Source organism: Atractosteus spatula, chromosome 2 (assembly GCF_055471065.1).
Source record: "Atractosteus spatula isolate fAtrSpa1 chromosome 2, fAtrSpa1.hap1, whole genome shotgun sequence".
In the NCBI taxonomy this organism is placed as follows: domain Eukaryota; kingdom Metazoa; phylum Chordata; class Actinopteri; order Semionotiformes; family Lepisosteidae; genus Atractosteus; species Atractosteus spatula.
The window spans coordinates 15,665,848-15,682,060 of NC_142707.1; the positions used below are offsets into that span (position 1 = coordinate 15,665,848).

Consider the following 16,213-nt stretch of genomic DNA (forward strand, 5'->3'; position numbering starts at 1 on the left):
TGACTATCTCTTGGAAAATGTTGCAGTTTAAAACAACGATTACTCACACCCTAAATCTGCTGTGCACTTGGTCCTGTGAGCTTGTTCTAAATGCTCTGGTCACTGTTTCTTGAAACAACTCTATATGGACTGTCACGATTATCAGTTCTTCACTTTCCATTTACTGTCCTCATATACAGTTTGAAGGACCTGTTTAATATCAGGTTATTGAACTCATATCACCTCATGTCATTGTGCTGGGCGACTCCTACTGGTCAGTTGTGGTGTGTCTAAAATAAACAACTTGGTGAATTTCATCCTTAGCCAAAGCACTGAAGAAAGGGAGGTCAGTCTTGGTCTTGAAGAAGATTATATAGCTTAGCTTAAAACCTCATGTGATCTACTCCCATTCAATTGAACAAGATTCCTTTCTAAACTGATCCAAAACCTGCACTAAAAACTGATGGTTAAGAATGACCTATAAAAGGATCAAAAATATAAAAACTGCTTGACTGCAAGGCACAAATATTATGGCTTTGCTGTACCAATACTTTTGGAGGGCACTATTCACTAATGTGAATGGTGAAAAATAGCTCAGAACCACTCTCTTCACGCAGTCTCTCACTAGAAAAAAAACACATTTCTGTTAATGTACTATTAGATCTTTGTAAAACTCGATGTGTCCACTTTATGCAGATTATCATTTCTCTGTAGCTTTGTTCAACCTTGGTTTTCAAAAGAAGAATGCTTGAAAAACAGACAATGATATTTTTTTTCTTAAAAAGTCCACCTACTCTTGTTTTCATTCCAGTTGGGTTTTTACAAATTTTAATTAACCCTTAATTTTAAGATGTTCATTTAAGCAATCAGAATTGTTTAACACATTTCATCTCTTTATTTTCTAACCCCTTTATCCAATTATTTGGCATGGAGGAGCCAAAGCCTATCCCAGCAAGCAACTGGCACAAGGCAGGATACACCCTGGATAGGATGTCAGAATATCTGAGGGCACACACAGAAATAAACACACACATACTCATATCAGGACCAATTTTCCCCAAAGGGCAATTAACCTGCCAGTATATCTTTGGGCCGTGGGAGGAAACTGGAATACCTGGAGGAAACCCACGCCAACACAGGGAGAACATTACAGAAAACACCCCAGGAATTGAACATACAGCCTCAGCGCTGTGAGGCAGCAATACTAAACACTCTACCACCATGCCTCCCTTCAGCTTAGCTCTACAGTACTATTAAAATACTGTGATCAATAGATTAAAATATTCATTAAGGTCACTGTGACCTTCTATGAAAACTAGAGGTCACTAGGGTCCCAAGCATCAATACTAGAGAGACTTGAATTAAACTGTCATTTTGGCTGAACAAGCAGTCAGGTTCGTTCACATGTACTGGATTTGATCTATGCTTGTATATCAGCCTCTTTTGTTTGGGTAGTGATCTTAGTCATGATTGGGTTTCTTGTAAGTGCCACAAATGTCGTTGTTAGTGACAGAAGTGTCATGTATAGTACTCCGAACCGATTCCTGTATCTGGAGTTTGCTTCATGCAAATTGCTTTTGCGAAACACTACCGACACCCACCGCTTCAAAAGACACCATGTTACTGTCTCCACCCAAAGCCTAATCTTTTGTTGCATTGATTTTGTCAGTGCTTTCTGTGTTACTGTACTACGATTCCATGCCCTATTATTGCATTGTTAAAAGTCTCCTTGAACACCTGGCATCTCCTTGAAGTACACATTAATTTAATTTATTGAATTGTGTAAAACAAAACTACCAGCACTGTGTATCATAAATCAACACTTAAAAACAGAAGCTAAAAAAAACCAACAAACATCAGGAAACTGCAAATTGAGAACAGTTTGCTAAATTTGCCATTACAGCTTCCTGCCACATGTAAAGATCTTTTTTTTTGAGACACCTTGGTTACCCTGCAGACCCCTTCAATCAGATCATCGCTTTCCTCTTCTGTGTTTCTAGTCACACACTCGCCCACCTCCCTGTTCTCTGTGTCTGGGTTGATGTTATCAAAGACTTGCCCTCCTGTTATCTGTCATATGTGCGCTTTGTCATATACACACAATCACAAAATCTGATGCCTTTCTCAAAACCTCAATTCTGTTGCCTTCTTTATTACTAGTTTTACAACAGTTATTTTAATTGATCTCTTTTTAGTCGTACTCCCATTTTACCTAACTTCTTTTGTATTTTGCTTTTATTGCTTCACTTTGATGTGCAGAATCACTGGGGGTGTGTTACAATAGTGTTATATATTTTAAAATACTGTTTTCTTTGTCCCTGTACATTGGTCTACTGAAGTTTCATAGTACGTGTGTTGACAGCATTGTTACCACCCCGCTACCTGATTTCATCAGATCAGAAGCTAAGCAAAGCTGGGACTGGCCAGTACTGGGATGGACGATATCCAAGGAAAACCTTTTAGGAAGCTGATTTTGTAAATGACATTGTAGACCTGTAGGTGGTGCTCTTTGCATATGGACAGAATTCTGGATTATCCAAAGTTCCCCTTAGTTCAATTAGGGAAGCAATTTCTCACTTCTGTACCTGGTCTTCGTAGTGGGGCTATTGGTACAGAATGGCTGCTATGTGTCACCCATGTGGGCGCTGCCATTCAGTGATGAACAAAGTGGGTCACCTCCTATGCGTAAAGCACTTCTACCATTCACGTTGAGTGCTTTTTTCTACTTTAATCTCATCTAACCAGTGCTGTTGTAGAAAAGTGAATGAAATATTGTAAAAGCACAGTATAAACATAGGAATAACATTACAACATGGACTAAATTAAGGCAGATACTCATTTATACTATATGTGAAATTACAACTAAAGTTTTTAAAAGACAACAGTTAATTATTAATATTTTCTTTTAACAGTGAAGTTAGAGTACGGATACACACGGTGATGCCTCCAAACTGCATTTACACTGGAAGACCACAGTCCTTAAACTTCAGCTTTGAGAAAACAACATTAACCCATGGGGGGAGGGGATTATGCAGTTACAAAAAAAAGATGTAGAAAAGCAAATCCTTCAGAGGACTGTCATAACAATACTTAAATGATAATGGTTTCAGCCCTAACAATTAAAATGTTGCACAATCCCACAGCATTGAATTTCTTTGTCCTCCCTCAGACTTCATTTTGAATACTTTGCCTCCTGTGCTCCCTCCCTCTCTTTCTTTCTCGGTGCAGACTAGGTGCAGTGTGGTGTAGGGTATCCAGTGTCTAATAACTCCTGGCTCTGCCCTCCTTGACACAGGACACGTGCAAGACAGCACGCAGCACACAGCTGAGAGAGAGAGGGAGAGGGAGGCCCCCTCAACACAAAGAAGAGAAAGAAAAGGGGGCTGGGAGGGGGGTGACTGGGCTGAGCTGCCGCGAGTGGAAGGTATTTGAGGAAAAAGGAAAAAAAAAAGAAAAGACTACTAAAACGTCTGCTGGAAACTTGGAAAACAGAAAAAAAATACAATGTTAGGAAGGTGAAATGAGAAAAAAGTGTAAGAAAAAGTGAAGAGGGAAATGGGAGCAGTGAGAAGGAGTAGGAGCGACAGCTGTAGTGTGGTGGAAAAGAGGGAAAATGGAAGGGGGAGGGGGAGAGAGGGAAATAATACAATGAGCAGACATGGTCAGATGAAAGAGGAGAGAGTTACAGCACAAGGCTAGGGGTAGTAGAAGCTGGGGGTCTCAATCAAAGCAGGTTATAATAGTGAAAATAAGGTCAGGGTAGAGACCAGTAAATGTGTTAAAGTGCAGTCACTGTGTAGTATAATTCAGTGACAAGACAGACAAGACACAACACACTGACAATTGAATTCAACTACATGCAGCGAATATTATTGAAAATTTGATACACCACAGTAATATGAGTAAAGTGACAGAGCAGTAAAGTGAATTCTGGATACAGCACAAGGACTGTGGTATGGCACATTAACTGGACAGTACAGTAACATCAGAGTACAGTACAGTGACTGTGTGATACAACACAGTATAATAAAGCACAATCACAAAACAGTACAACAGTACAACAATATAGCACAAAGCACAATGATTAAAGCGTACTTATACACAGTCATATTGTATTCAATTTGTCACACTAAACCCCATGTCATGTAAGTGAAAACAAGATCAGACCAAACAAATGTAGCTTATGATTGATCTGAAGGGTGATTTTGTATTTTTCCTTTGGCTTTCCTACACAAGGAGCACTTATTTACCATGCATATACCATGTTCTCCTGTGGCTACGCCTTATTTACCCCATCATTTAAACCCAAATTCAATTCCATTTACAACACAGGATTTATTAAGAGAGCATGAAATTTTTCAAACATATGTACAACTTGTCAACAGCACATCTACCACTTGTTACACAAATTTACAACTTGTCAAGGGCACATGCTGGAAGAGAATTGGAATTAATGCTTGGGTTGTTTGAACTGGTTTTAGGAAGTGGCAATTGTTTTAAAAATGGAACTTAAGAGACTACATTGGAATAGAAAACAGGAACTGACCCACCCCTGGGCTCTACGGTGTATTTTTTTGTGATCATCGCAGGCGATGTGCAGTGAATTGCAGGGGAGAGAATAGTGCGGCTCTCCATCTCCCCGCCCCTGCCGGCTGGCTACGTGCCAGTCTCCTCTCTCCCTGACACACTGGGTTCTCCCGGGAGCTGGGCTAAGATTAGCTCCCCATATGTTACAGAAAGGAAGGGCCAGCCTTAAAGGGCCAGCATGCTTCATTACAGCAACATGGTGCAGCCTAGCTCACAGCACTAATCTCTACCACACTCTTCCTCCAACAGTGGCTGCCTAGATGCAATTCTGCCCAAACTGCAACAAGGTCTGGAATTGAAGAAATATAATTTTCTTCTCCTTTTTATATTGTAAGAGTAAAGAAAGAAGGAAAAAAAGGAACACATTCATGAAAGCGGTATTAAACTGTACCACTGTAATGTATATCATAGTGAATCCAAGGTAACGGAAGCAGATATCAAACAACATTTAATTAATCACTCTGAACGAATCATGAAATCATGATAAAGCAAAGGATGGGAATATTGAAACTTGATATTAACCATTAGAGACCATGAGAAATATTCTTATTCTAGTCATAATTTTAGGCATGTTGTCCAAGGTAAGGTGAAAATTCTATGATTCCTTCTACAGATGTGTTCATTCTTTTTCATACTATGCAAAACATGGTGGTATCAGAGCCTTATCTTACAAACTCAAACTTGATCAGGCCTATGAGGTAAAGCATCGACAGAGTTATCACACCAGATTCCGGTCCCTTAAGATGTTAAGTATTAGTAATCATGTGATACCAATAGCTTAAGAGGAAGGACCTAGGACAGTACTATTTCATTACAAAATAGGGGGTTTGGTTCTGTGCTCTACTCCATAATTAACAGCCATCTGAATGGCAGCCTGTATTTCCCTCCTCTAAACTTTCCATTCTAAGAACAGCTCTTGTTTTATTTAAAGGCAAAGCCATTAATTTTTAATCAGAACTGCTGCTTCTTTTGTTTTATTTTTTCATCTCCACTACCTTCTATAAAGGAACCCTAGACAGGTGGGTGTTGCACTTCATTGATAGGTGAAGTGTGTTCCCTCCTGTATAAAAAGAATGTCGGGATCCTTAGGTCTGAAAAGCACTATATAACTTATTAATTGGTAATAGTCACCCCTACTTGTGCTCTGTGCCATTCATCTTCCACATACAACTCTGATTTTACAGTTTCACCAAAGTGCATACACTAGTTTCATAGCTATCATAACCACTATCAATAATTCATTAGCAGACACCTTTGAAACATTCTAGTAAATGCTACAAATTTCAGTGATATCCATCACTTATTTCACAATGTTACTTGTCTGTAGGCCCTACAAGTACTTTTGTTGCAATTAACCTTCTCAAAACAAATGGTGCTTTAAAATGGTTGGGTTCTAATTGACCCCACCTCAATTCGCAGACTAATCTAGGTGGGGCTTCATCTTCTCAACTTGGTCACAATGCACTACACTGGGGTTCTTTGTACTGACAGCTGGATGTGCTTAATGGAGTAACACTGACCTGTTTTTTACATGACCAAGTCCAGATGGTGGAAATTGTCACCTGCTTCATCCAAAGTCAAATTTTGCTAAAAAGGTGGCAGTTTGTTTTTGATAACACTCCTCTGTTCACTTCTTTGAAACAGGTATATCCGCTCTTTTGTATCTGTAGTTTGTCAGAGTTAGAAAGATGATCTGGTTAATTCAAAAGCCCAGCAGGGAAGGATCTGTTGTCATGTTACTTTCTCATTCATGTCCAGGGTAAATTTGGGTGAAATTAGTTACCTATGATCTCAAATTTGTAATGGTAAAATTAACAAAAAACACTGAAGAAGCTAAACTAAAAGAAACTGTAAAAATGGAAGAATGAATTAAGAAACTTTCCTGAAGAATTTGGGAAAATGAAAAGTTCTGAACTGTCTTAGCATTCCTGAATAGGTTTAAATTAAGGTTTCAATATGGGAGATGAGTCAGACAATGTTGGACAGGTGCCTATGTAATTCATGAGTCAATTGCTGCGTCATTCCTCTGTGGTCATCACTGTTGTTGTACTGTAGAGTGCTAAACTGTTTATGCTCGTGGGCACCTGAAATAGCCTTTCTCCCTGTCTACCTCTTAGTAACAGTATCATACAGCCCAATGACAACAAGCTACTGCTTCTGTATCGATTTTTTTCTTTTTTTTTCTCTGAATGTGGCCCATAATTTCAGACTGGGTTGTTCCTGAGCAGCTACCTGACACACATACTGATGTCCTAGACTGCTTAGTAACAAAAGATGATGGCCAATATGTAAAATATTATATTGTTATTGTAAATTAATTTTTAAATAATGAAGTTGTAGGAAATCTCTTAGGAATTTTACATTTTCACCATAGTTTTTTTTTACATAAACACTTCAAGTAGCAAAGCAAATGGTGTCTGGTATTTTCGTCTACTTTACATTTTTCAAAGTTCGTTTGTGAATCCTGTGGCTCTCTTTCACTGGGCACGTGTTGAGGAGTCCCAATACTTGTTGGGGCGCATGGTGTGAAATTGTGTTTACCCACCCCCATTCTGGGCTTCCGCACATGCATGCCCTGACCTCTAACCCCTCTCTCCTCACTCTTTCAGTGAGTCACAGGGGTACACTGCTCAGTTGTTGTAGGAGTGTGACTGAGCCATGATTACAACAATGATGTCATCTGTCACTCACTGTTCCCATGGAAAGTAGGTCATATTTAATCCCTTCTTCTCTGTATGGGTGACACAGTGAATGACCAGGTTGTGTAATCAAAATGATTAGAAAATTGAACACATCCATCTATTTTTCTCACTGTCTATTCTTCTCAAGTTTTATAGTTAAATGACAGTATTACATATAGTGCATTATATTAGGAACACTGTGAAATCTTAAGAAATCACAATGGAGCCATTACAAAAGTCCAAAGTAACTATGCAACTCTACCATGGAAAACAGATATCAAAGATCGTCATAACATTATCTAACTCCTCTATTTTTAGGGTTAGAATATTATCTTACCAGCCAGAAACTCCCTAAAAGCTCAGAAGCTATGGAAGTTTGAGCCTGGTCAGGCCTTACTGAGATGCGTAACCTCCAAAGAAATCCAGGATCCAGCATGGTGACAGGGGATACTATTCTGTAGTATGTGGTATCCTTTGGATGAGAATCCATAGCACTTTTTCAAAGACATATTAACTCTAGTATTCGGTCTAAAGTCCACTCTGCATTTGTGCAATCTAGCCTTCCTAACGTTTTCCTTTATTTTACCTGATGAAGCAATTCTAATTTCTCTGTCTAAACTGTTGTGTGCTGGGACTGCTGGTGCATAATAGCCACTGTGTGTCACCAAGGTGGGTACCGCTTTTCAGAGGTGGATGAAGTGGGTCATCATCTATGTTTAAAGAGCTTTGAAATCCTTTTTGATTTCAACTCATATAGTGCAACAAGAGCAATGTGCTTTTTCTGTACACATTGTGTTCTCTGCTTCTCTCTTCTCTTTGAAGAAGGCTAACAATCTCATTATTTCAGTAACCTATTTTTCTTGCAATTAGGCAAGATAAAGTAAAAATCTGTGGAGCAAAATTAAATGTATGGTTTCTCTTTATCTTTGTTGATTGATAAAATGGAATAATTTATTGTAAAAAATTAAAAAGACCTGCCAATGAATTGTACAGTCATTACTTCCATGTCTAGCATTCTTTAGATGATCAAATTAAACTGTTCTTGTACCTTGCTTTTTTTTTTCTGGAGGCTAAATTGTATATCAGCACTGATATGGAATGCTTATCTATTTAGGATAGAAAATACTGCATAAGCAAATAATACCACTAGATGCAGAGTACAAACAGATTAAACTTTGAGCACATTTAAGGGATAGAAATCACACTCTCTTTGCACAGAGGGAGTTAGTTCCATTGCATGATTTTCAAGCTTCTTGATAATACAGTGTCTTACAAATTGCTAATTATCTTTCATGTTATTTTAACTCCATCTCTGAAATATTTATCCTATCGCTGGGTTCTACACACTACGTGACACTAATAAATCACAAAATGGCTCAAACAGATGTACAAAGGAAGTAGTAGCTCCATTATACAAGTGTTAACCAAGAGTTCAAATTAAAAAGCACACAGATCTCATAGTGTCACCAACAGAATCTTCCAAGTCATTTAGACAGCTCCTTATAATCTCTGACAATAGTGTTGTCTTATCACCATTTTAGAAGAGTCTACAATGACAAATAACTAAAAAATAAAATAAATTAAAGAAGTAAACTGAAAAATAACAAAACAAAATAATGAACAAAATAATAAACGGGTACTCGGATGTACTGCGACTGCACCCATTGTACTAGCCATTTGATAAAAACCTTCATTATGATCTTACACAAAGGACTCTCCTTGGGTTCACCACGGGATCTTACAAAAATAGAAAAATACATAATATTATAATACTGTTGCTTGTTAAAAGTCCTCCTTGAATGAAGAAATTATTGTTTCAAATTCTGGTCTTCACAATGGGCCCAAATGCAACGAGCTATCCGCCCTGCACTGCACAGCACAGTAATCCACAGCTACAGCTCCCTGACCTTCACCATTTCAGTACCAGAGATATCAGTAATGAAAAAATAAATGCTAAATTTTTTGTTACATAATCCAATGGGTGAAGCTGCTGTGTCACCATAACACCAGCAAAACAGCTGTATAAGTACAGGCTTGACGCCCACTCCTCAACTCTTGAAAAACGCGCGCACACGCACACGTGCCGACATACGCATGCGCGTGTGGCCGACTAACTTTGTCCTCTTTACCTCAAGTGACATCAAAACTTCATCAAACCTCCTCAACCAAAAGCACGTGCCAGGCAGCTCCACCCGCTAGTGCGACAGCGGACCCGGCAAGTTTAAAAATGCCGACAGTAAAAGTATACCCAAAAATCATGAAAGGAAAGCAGATAGACTGGGAAACTGGCGTTGAAAAGCTATGGAGGCCGCGGTCAAGAGCTCGAAATCAAAACATCGCGACTGTCTAGACTGAAAAGATCACTAAGGTTTTTCATACAGTAGGATTATAGCAAGGAGACGTAGAGCAAAGTGCTTTTGAGTCCACAGCACACAGCACGCCTAAATATACCCAAACTGGTTCACGCAAAATCTCAGTTTATTCCACTCTGGAAGAAGAAAGCTATCTCTGCCATGTTTTTAGATTCATAGGCTTTAAAATACATGCTGCCAGGTAAGAAAACATATCTAGGCATCAACACTCTTCATGGCACCCGAGAGTGAATTGTACACCTCCACATGTGGCCATATACAAACAAAGGCATACAGAACGCCTCGGTCATGAACACAAAGCTATGCAAACACAAAATACAAATATATGTCACATCTGGCCAGTATTTACAAAATGGTTCTATTATGCAAACAACAATTCAAATTGAAAAAAATTCAATATTTTGCTGCTGCCCTGTATGTTATTTACTATATGGACTCAGGAATCAAGAGGAATAGGGATGATCTTCCTCTCAAGTACATTTCCCACCAGACCAAACCAAACACACATCTGCCCTCCCCTTTCCTTTCCCTTTCTCCCCCACGTCCTCTCAACCTGACTTTTTCAACCCCAGATGGGGTCTCTTACCTCTGCCGCCAGTGCTGGGGTCCTGGTCTGGGCGTTATTATTGTCCTTAAATCCCACCTTCACGGCCAGCGTATTAGTGAAGGGGAAAAGAAAAAAGACAGAGAGAGACAGAGAGAGGGGGAGGGAGAGAATAACAATCAATAGAAGAATGCGACAAGCCCCTCTCAAGAAGGCACAGTATATCCATTCACATTACCTAGGAAGGGAACGCTAGAGAAATCAACTGTCTGGTTCCTTTTAACCTGTTCTGTTTGCTTGATTTTCTCTTTTTTCTTTCTGTTAAGCATCAGTCACCAGAACCAGCATCGTACCCACTGTACAGCATTTGCTTCAATGTGTTTTATGTGTGTTTTATGACATATTTTTGCAAATAATATTATTTGGTGTTCCATATCCTTGCTCTGAATATTTTTAAATGGCTGATTTTCACATGTGCTTGTTCATCTACAAATAAAAAAAAAACTGTGGTCATTACTGACAGAAATCATCATCATCATCACCGTCATCTACAGGGGTTGCCCTTAAAACTATATCCCTGTATCCCAGTTCTGTTCGCTGGGTGTGTTTTGTTCCAGCCCCCTCCTGTTGTTAAAAAAGCACTGCCAGCCTAAGTCTTTCCCCGAAAGCCTGTGCATTTATCTATATTTACCTACTAAGCCAAGCTTCCTTCTTCTGTACTTCGTCAGACTCTGTTATCCCCATCAGAAGCCAAGCTCTGAGCCTTTCTCTCGTCTCTCCCTCTGCCTCTGTTTTCCCATTCAGGAAGCCATCTTGCCTGTCTTTTAATCCATGTTACATTCGCAGTACACTAGGGCTCGCTCCTACACTAATAGACTACTACAGTTTTTTTTTTTTAAATGCCAGACTCTCCTATTGCTATCATACTACAGAACGCCCTCCCACTTCTCTCTCTTTTTTTCTTTCTCTCCACCCCTCCCCCCTTTCTTCCTATAAGCAAAGCAAACTGGATACGTGATGTGAATACAGCCCCAACTGCCTTTGCTACAGCGTCACGCTACAGATAATGCACAAAGGGCCTGAACCACCAATCGACAGTCAGGCTGCATCTTGCTGCTAAGGCAAATTAAAGAGAGGGAGAGGAACTCTGAGAGTGGGGGGTGGAGATGGGGAGGGGGGGGGGTGTGCAAGTGTGCATGTACGTCTGTAAGAGAGGGTGAGAGGCAGACAGAGGAGGGAGAGGCAGAGTAAAAGAGAGGAGAGGGAGAGGAGGGGGAAGGGTTCTTCTCCCTCTGCCTGACAATTATCTTCCGTAGCCTAGCTTCCCTAAACAATATCTCTGGTATGTGGTATCACTAAGAGCCATCTGTGAGAGGGCTGGCTGAAAAACATGGACTGGAATTACACAAACACATGTACACCATTACCTTCTATGTGTATGGAAACTACCAATTCACTTTCAATATTAAGGGTGTTTCTCAATTCAAGTTACATTTTACACAGGGTAAACACAGACAAAATTAAAATATTTTTTTCGGATACATTTTGCAACCAAATCCCTACATATTTAATCCAGGGAATAGCACAGCATTGTCAATTTTTCATGAATTACAGCATTCATAAGGTCAACATCAACCTTTGTCCACTGTCTAAAAGAAACTGTAACACAAAAGATGAGAATGGTTTTTGTGCTGGAGCTAAAAGCATTGGAAGTTGTCTTGTTAAGCCAATATTACAACTCTGTCTCCACACTGGAGCATATAGTAAAGGGCTTGCTGTTTAACTAAAGCTAATAGATACTGTATCAAGAGATCCCATTGAACTGTGGTTTGTATTCCTTATTTAAGTCTATGATAATTATTGTCATGTACTTTCATTACTGACAGTAGTGAAAAAAACAGATCCAAAAAAGTTTTGTAATTAGTACCAACACAAAAGACTGTACTGAGACCATATTGTTACAAGCTTTTGGGCTTTTCAAGGGCAAAGGTGATATGTGGTAAATTAACTGCAGTGCTTCCACGGGTCAGTGAAAAAGAAGGAATGAGTTCTGAGAATGTTACTGGAAGGAACTCTACAACATAAAATCATTAATGCTCCTTCCAAATCTGTCATTAGACTGTAAAAGCACTGCAACTAACAGGAAAGAGTCATGACCAACCCAGACACAACTGTATGCAGTGGTGCACAGGTCTAAACATCAAATTTAGATGCATCATCAAAAGGACTGCTTTTACTTAGGAATGATAAATGTCTACTGTGCCACAGAAGACCCCTGAAACCAATTAAATTCATCAGGTGCCCCTAAAATAGTAATATCATGGCTCAAGTGTTACCAGATACCTGTAATTTGTGTATGAACACAGACAGCAGCTATTCATAGATAAACTGAAGGTGGTATTTTCTGATGGTTATGGGTCCTGTGTCTCACTGGGTGCACTGTGGGTGCACGTGGGGGTGGGCAGTAGGGGGACATTGATGACAACTTTAATGTCCCCCTTGGCTTCTTGCTGTCAATGGAATTCTCATCGGACAGCTAACACCAATCTGAAACTTGACATAATTCCCACAGTTTTATCGCAACACCAGCATTTCCTAGCCTTACAACATGATAATGCTTTATATTACATGGCAAGACTCATTCTTGCACCTGTGGGGCAAGATGAATAGATGTGTTCTTTTACATTGCCAAATAAAGCTGCTCAAACCCTGTCCAAAGTTGATTTTGAAATTGTGAAAATAAGCTTTAAAATAGCCATTATTACAATTGAATTTGTAGACCGGCAATTTAAATTTCATGAATAGTGCGGAAGATACAAACTTTGTTATAAAGCATGGACAGCAGAAAAAAAGATGTTTGTGTTCATCCTCCTCCCTGAAAACCGTCAGACATGAGACTTACTTGTATCTGTAAATTCAAATACTCAACTCAGAACAAACTGTAGGAGACTATGTGAATTTGACAATGAAAGAGAGCAGGACATTCATAATCCAATGTCATAAAATGATATAACTCTGTCAGAAAATAAAACACTAAACAGAATTTCTTTTGAACTTGTAGGATATAGTTCACAGCCAATACACCAAGAAGAATGCCATAGAAAAACTAAAGGGATAACAGAATTTTCACAGCTCTTTTACTCAACATCGTTTTTCCACTGTCTAAAAGAAACTAACACAAAACATGAGAATGGTTTTTGTGCTGGAGCTAAAAGCATTGGAAGTTGTTCCAAAAACTTCTGGTCTTTGTCTTTAGTCCACAATGAAAATAACTACTTTGTCGATGTTTCCTGCTGGGGAAGAATTACTCAGAGAGCAACTTCTGAAATGTACACCTGTCACCCAGGGAACACAAGATACGACACTGCCTTACAATTATTTAACTATCCATTAAGTGGGAATGGAGAATTCACCTAAGCTTCAAGGATACAGTGGCCGACAGTCCCCCCGTGTGGCATTTTAGAAAAGAGCTCAAAATCCCTTCCTTCGATACTGCTCTGCAGGCTTAGAGATGAGATTTAACACATCTATATAATAACCATTTTGTGATTCTCTTCAAAGCAGAACTGCAATGCTAACAAAGCAGACATTTTAATACTCCGATAATAAGGGTAAGATTTTTCCTTAGCATTTGTGACCTCCCTGCTATCCCACTTTTCATGGAAATTGTTTACTTCAGTGTTCTGTATCTTACTGCTAAGCTGTAAAAGACAGCAACAAAACACAGCCACCATATTTATCTTTTAGTTTTGCCACTAAACCCTTATAAAGTGGGGATATTGGCAAAAGTAATTATGCCAGAATGATAGAAAGAAATGTGTCTGATTTGGAGGAGAGGCTAAATATTATTTAGTCTGTGACTGATGAGTACATAATAGAGGCTAAAAAGGGCATGGCCAGTTCCCTTACCTACACTGGATACAGTAAGCAGTTCCATTCCAAATACCTCACACAATCGCTGTGAACAAACAGCCAAAAACAACCTCTAGAAAAGCCACACAAATAACAAATTCCATTTGTGGTTTAGAAGTCGGTGGAAGGTCAGAAAATATCTGAGCTTACTGTTCTGTTCACACTTTCTTCAACAGTGTGGATAAGGAGAACTCTTGCAGAGCATCGGATCACAGACCTGAACAGTGAATTTGTGGGTGTTCTACTTCTCCATGTTTAATAAAGCTGTGTCTGGGTGCTTTCAAACTTTCCTCTACCCACCTGACTTCCTTCTGTACTGGTTCTCATTAACAAATGTGTAGAAATATCTAGGAGTGAACTACTCAAAGGCAATAAAAATGAACTAGAATGCTTTTGCAATATGGAAGCAACAGAAAGTTTACAAGCTTACTTTTAAAAAGCCGATTAACAGAATTCATAGTATTATCATAGTTTAATGCAGTAAATCACAGCAAAACTTTGACGAAGCTTATTCATTCTTGGTAAAAAGGTAGTAAACAATGGAAGTTGTTAAAGGAACTGTGATTACTTTGCACATAAATCTGCAGTAACAGCACAGGAAATCCACAGAAAAAGCAGAGTGTATTTATTGAAGTAAATTTCCATATAGGCAGCCTACTATTCAGCTGCAAACTATAACTAAATGTATGGACAGTTGCATTCAGACATGCCCTAACCTTATAAATTAGTTAGAACAGCCTGGTTGATTTGTGCAAGTTATCTGTAGAATTGTCGCAGGCCTGCCGCCTACAGCCTCGATTAGTGAGGCTCTGACAGGGTTAAGGGTCTGCGCCGTGGTATCCCACGGCGACACGTGAGTGCGTGTGGCTGCAAAGTGGCTGTTCTGTTTGTGAAACCCGGCGGTTGTTAAGGAAGCCTAACTGCTTAGCAACTGTGAGCAAGAGGTATCTGGGAAAGAGCTGCTATGGTGTTCTTAGAAACAATCACACAGATCTTGGCACATGGCAAGGCAAAACAGCACATACACAAAGCTTACACTCATATACATAACATAAAATTGGCAAACAGACAGATGTACAAACACACACATGTACATTTGAGTGGAATGCCACTGGACAGTTAAACATGAATACTAATAATGTACCCTTTACAGATCAAATGCACCATCAAACACAGCTCAAAAGAAATTAAAGAATCATATCTAAAAAGATTTAGCATTTTTTCCCCCTTTAGTTATCTTATCAGGTTGCCTTTTTCCACAGTTTTCTGATCAACATGAATTATATTTATGTTATATACACATTCAAGTAGCCAAGAAGGAGGATAATGGAGAAAAAAGCACTTGCAAAGCTTCTATCTCAACTCAACAAGCCAAAGCCTGTGTGTTTGTCTGAGAGTGCGTGTCCTCAATTGACTTATATTCTCAGTCGAGCTTCCATGTGTGAGGAAGAATGTGTGAGCTTAAGACTCCTCAAAGAATGTCAACCTAACAGTGAGACTCCGCCTGTGCCCACAGCTCACAGCAGATTAATTTGTCTGTGCAAATACGCTCTGCCTGTGTTCTGTCCATCTCCAGATCCACCCAATAAACACTAGGACTCACCATATTCTTGTCAGCACAGGAACCACTGCTTAGGGCTAGTCCTGATGATAGATGCTGTTACTTTTAAAGTTAGACTTAAATTTGCCCCAAGCTAACACAGAGTGAATCAAAGACTGTCATGGCCTGACCCTGATCTGATCACAGGACCTTTTACTTACCCACTTTGTCTAGGATCTTGGAAAAGAGTTACTTGTCCCAGTTATGGAAATAAGTTAGGTAGTGAAGAGCTGAACTGTGGTTCCATCTCCAAACCTCTATGGCTTTAGATTGCACAATTTAGGATAAGAATGAGGGCTAGAGGCTGGGTAAGGTTTAGTTGCAATATTTAAACCAGGCATTGGGCATGTAATGGCTCTAAAAAAGAGCCCACAAACAAAACTGGACTCTGCTGCCAAACCTGTTCTTATCGACCTATCAGAAAGTACCTCAACAATATTTTCTGAAACTCTGAGAAACGTGAAAGGCAGCACTCTTAAATGTAAATGACCTGTTTAAAATGTCAGTTAGGTCAAATCAGACTGGAATTACCTGCAAA

General features: G+C 39.3%; 1 protein-coding gene and 1 long non-coding RNA gene across 5 annotated transcripts in view; one reads left to right on the top strand and one right to left on the bottom strand.

Moving 5' to 3' along the window:
- tet3 (tet methylcytosine dioxygenase 3) overlaps positions 1 to 16,213 on the bottom strand; it is an 86,810-nt gene that overhangs the window by 56,361 nt on the left and 14,236 nt on the right. For 2 of the 4 annotated variants that reach the window (XM_088933301.1, XM_088933291.1), the window contains one exon: positions 10,206 to 10,262. The exons of 1 other annotated variant lie outside the window; for it this stretch is intronic. In XM_088933301.1, the coding sequence (XP_088789427.1) occupies positions 10,206 to 10,262 (57 nt within the window). Of the gene's footprint in view, positions 1 to 10,205; positions 10,263 to 10,854; positions 11,108 to 16,213 lie in introns of those variants that run through there. One more of the 4 variants, XM_088933325.1, reaches the window with a different exon arrangement.
- Positions 1 to 16,213, top strand: part of LOC148839360 (uncharacterized) — a 38,693-nt gene that overhangs the window by 11,774 nt on the left and 10,706 nt on the right. The window lies entirely within an intron of this gene.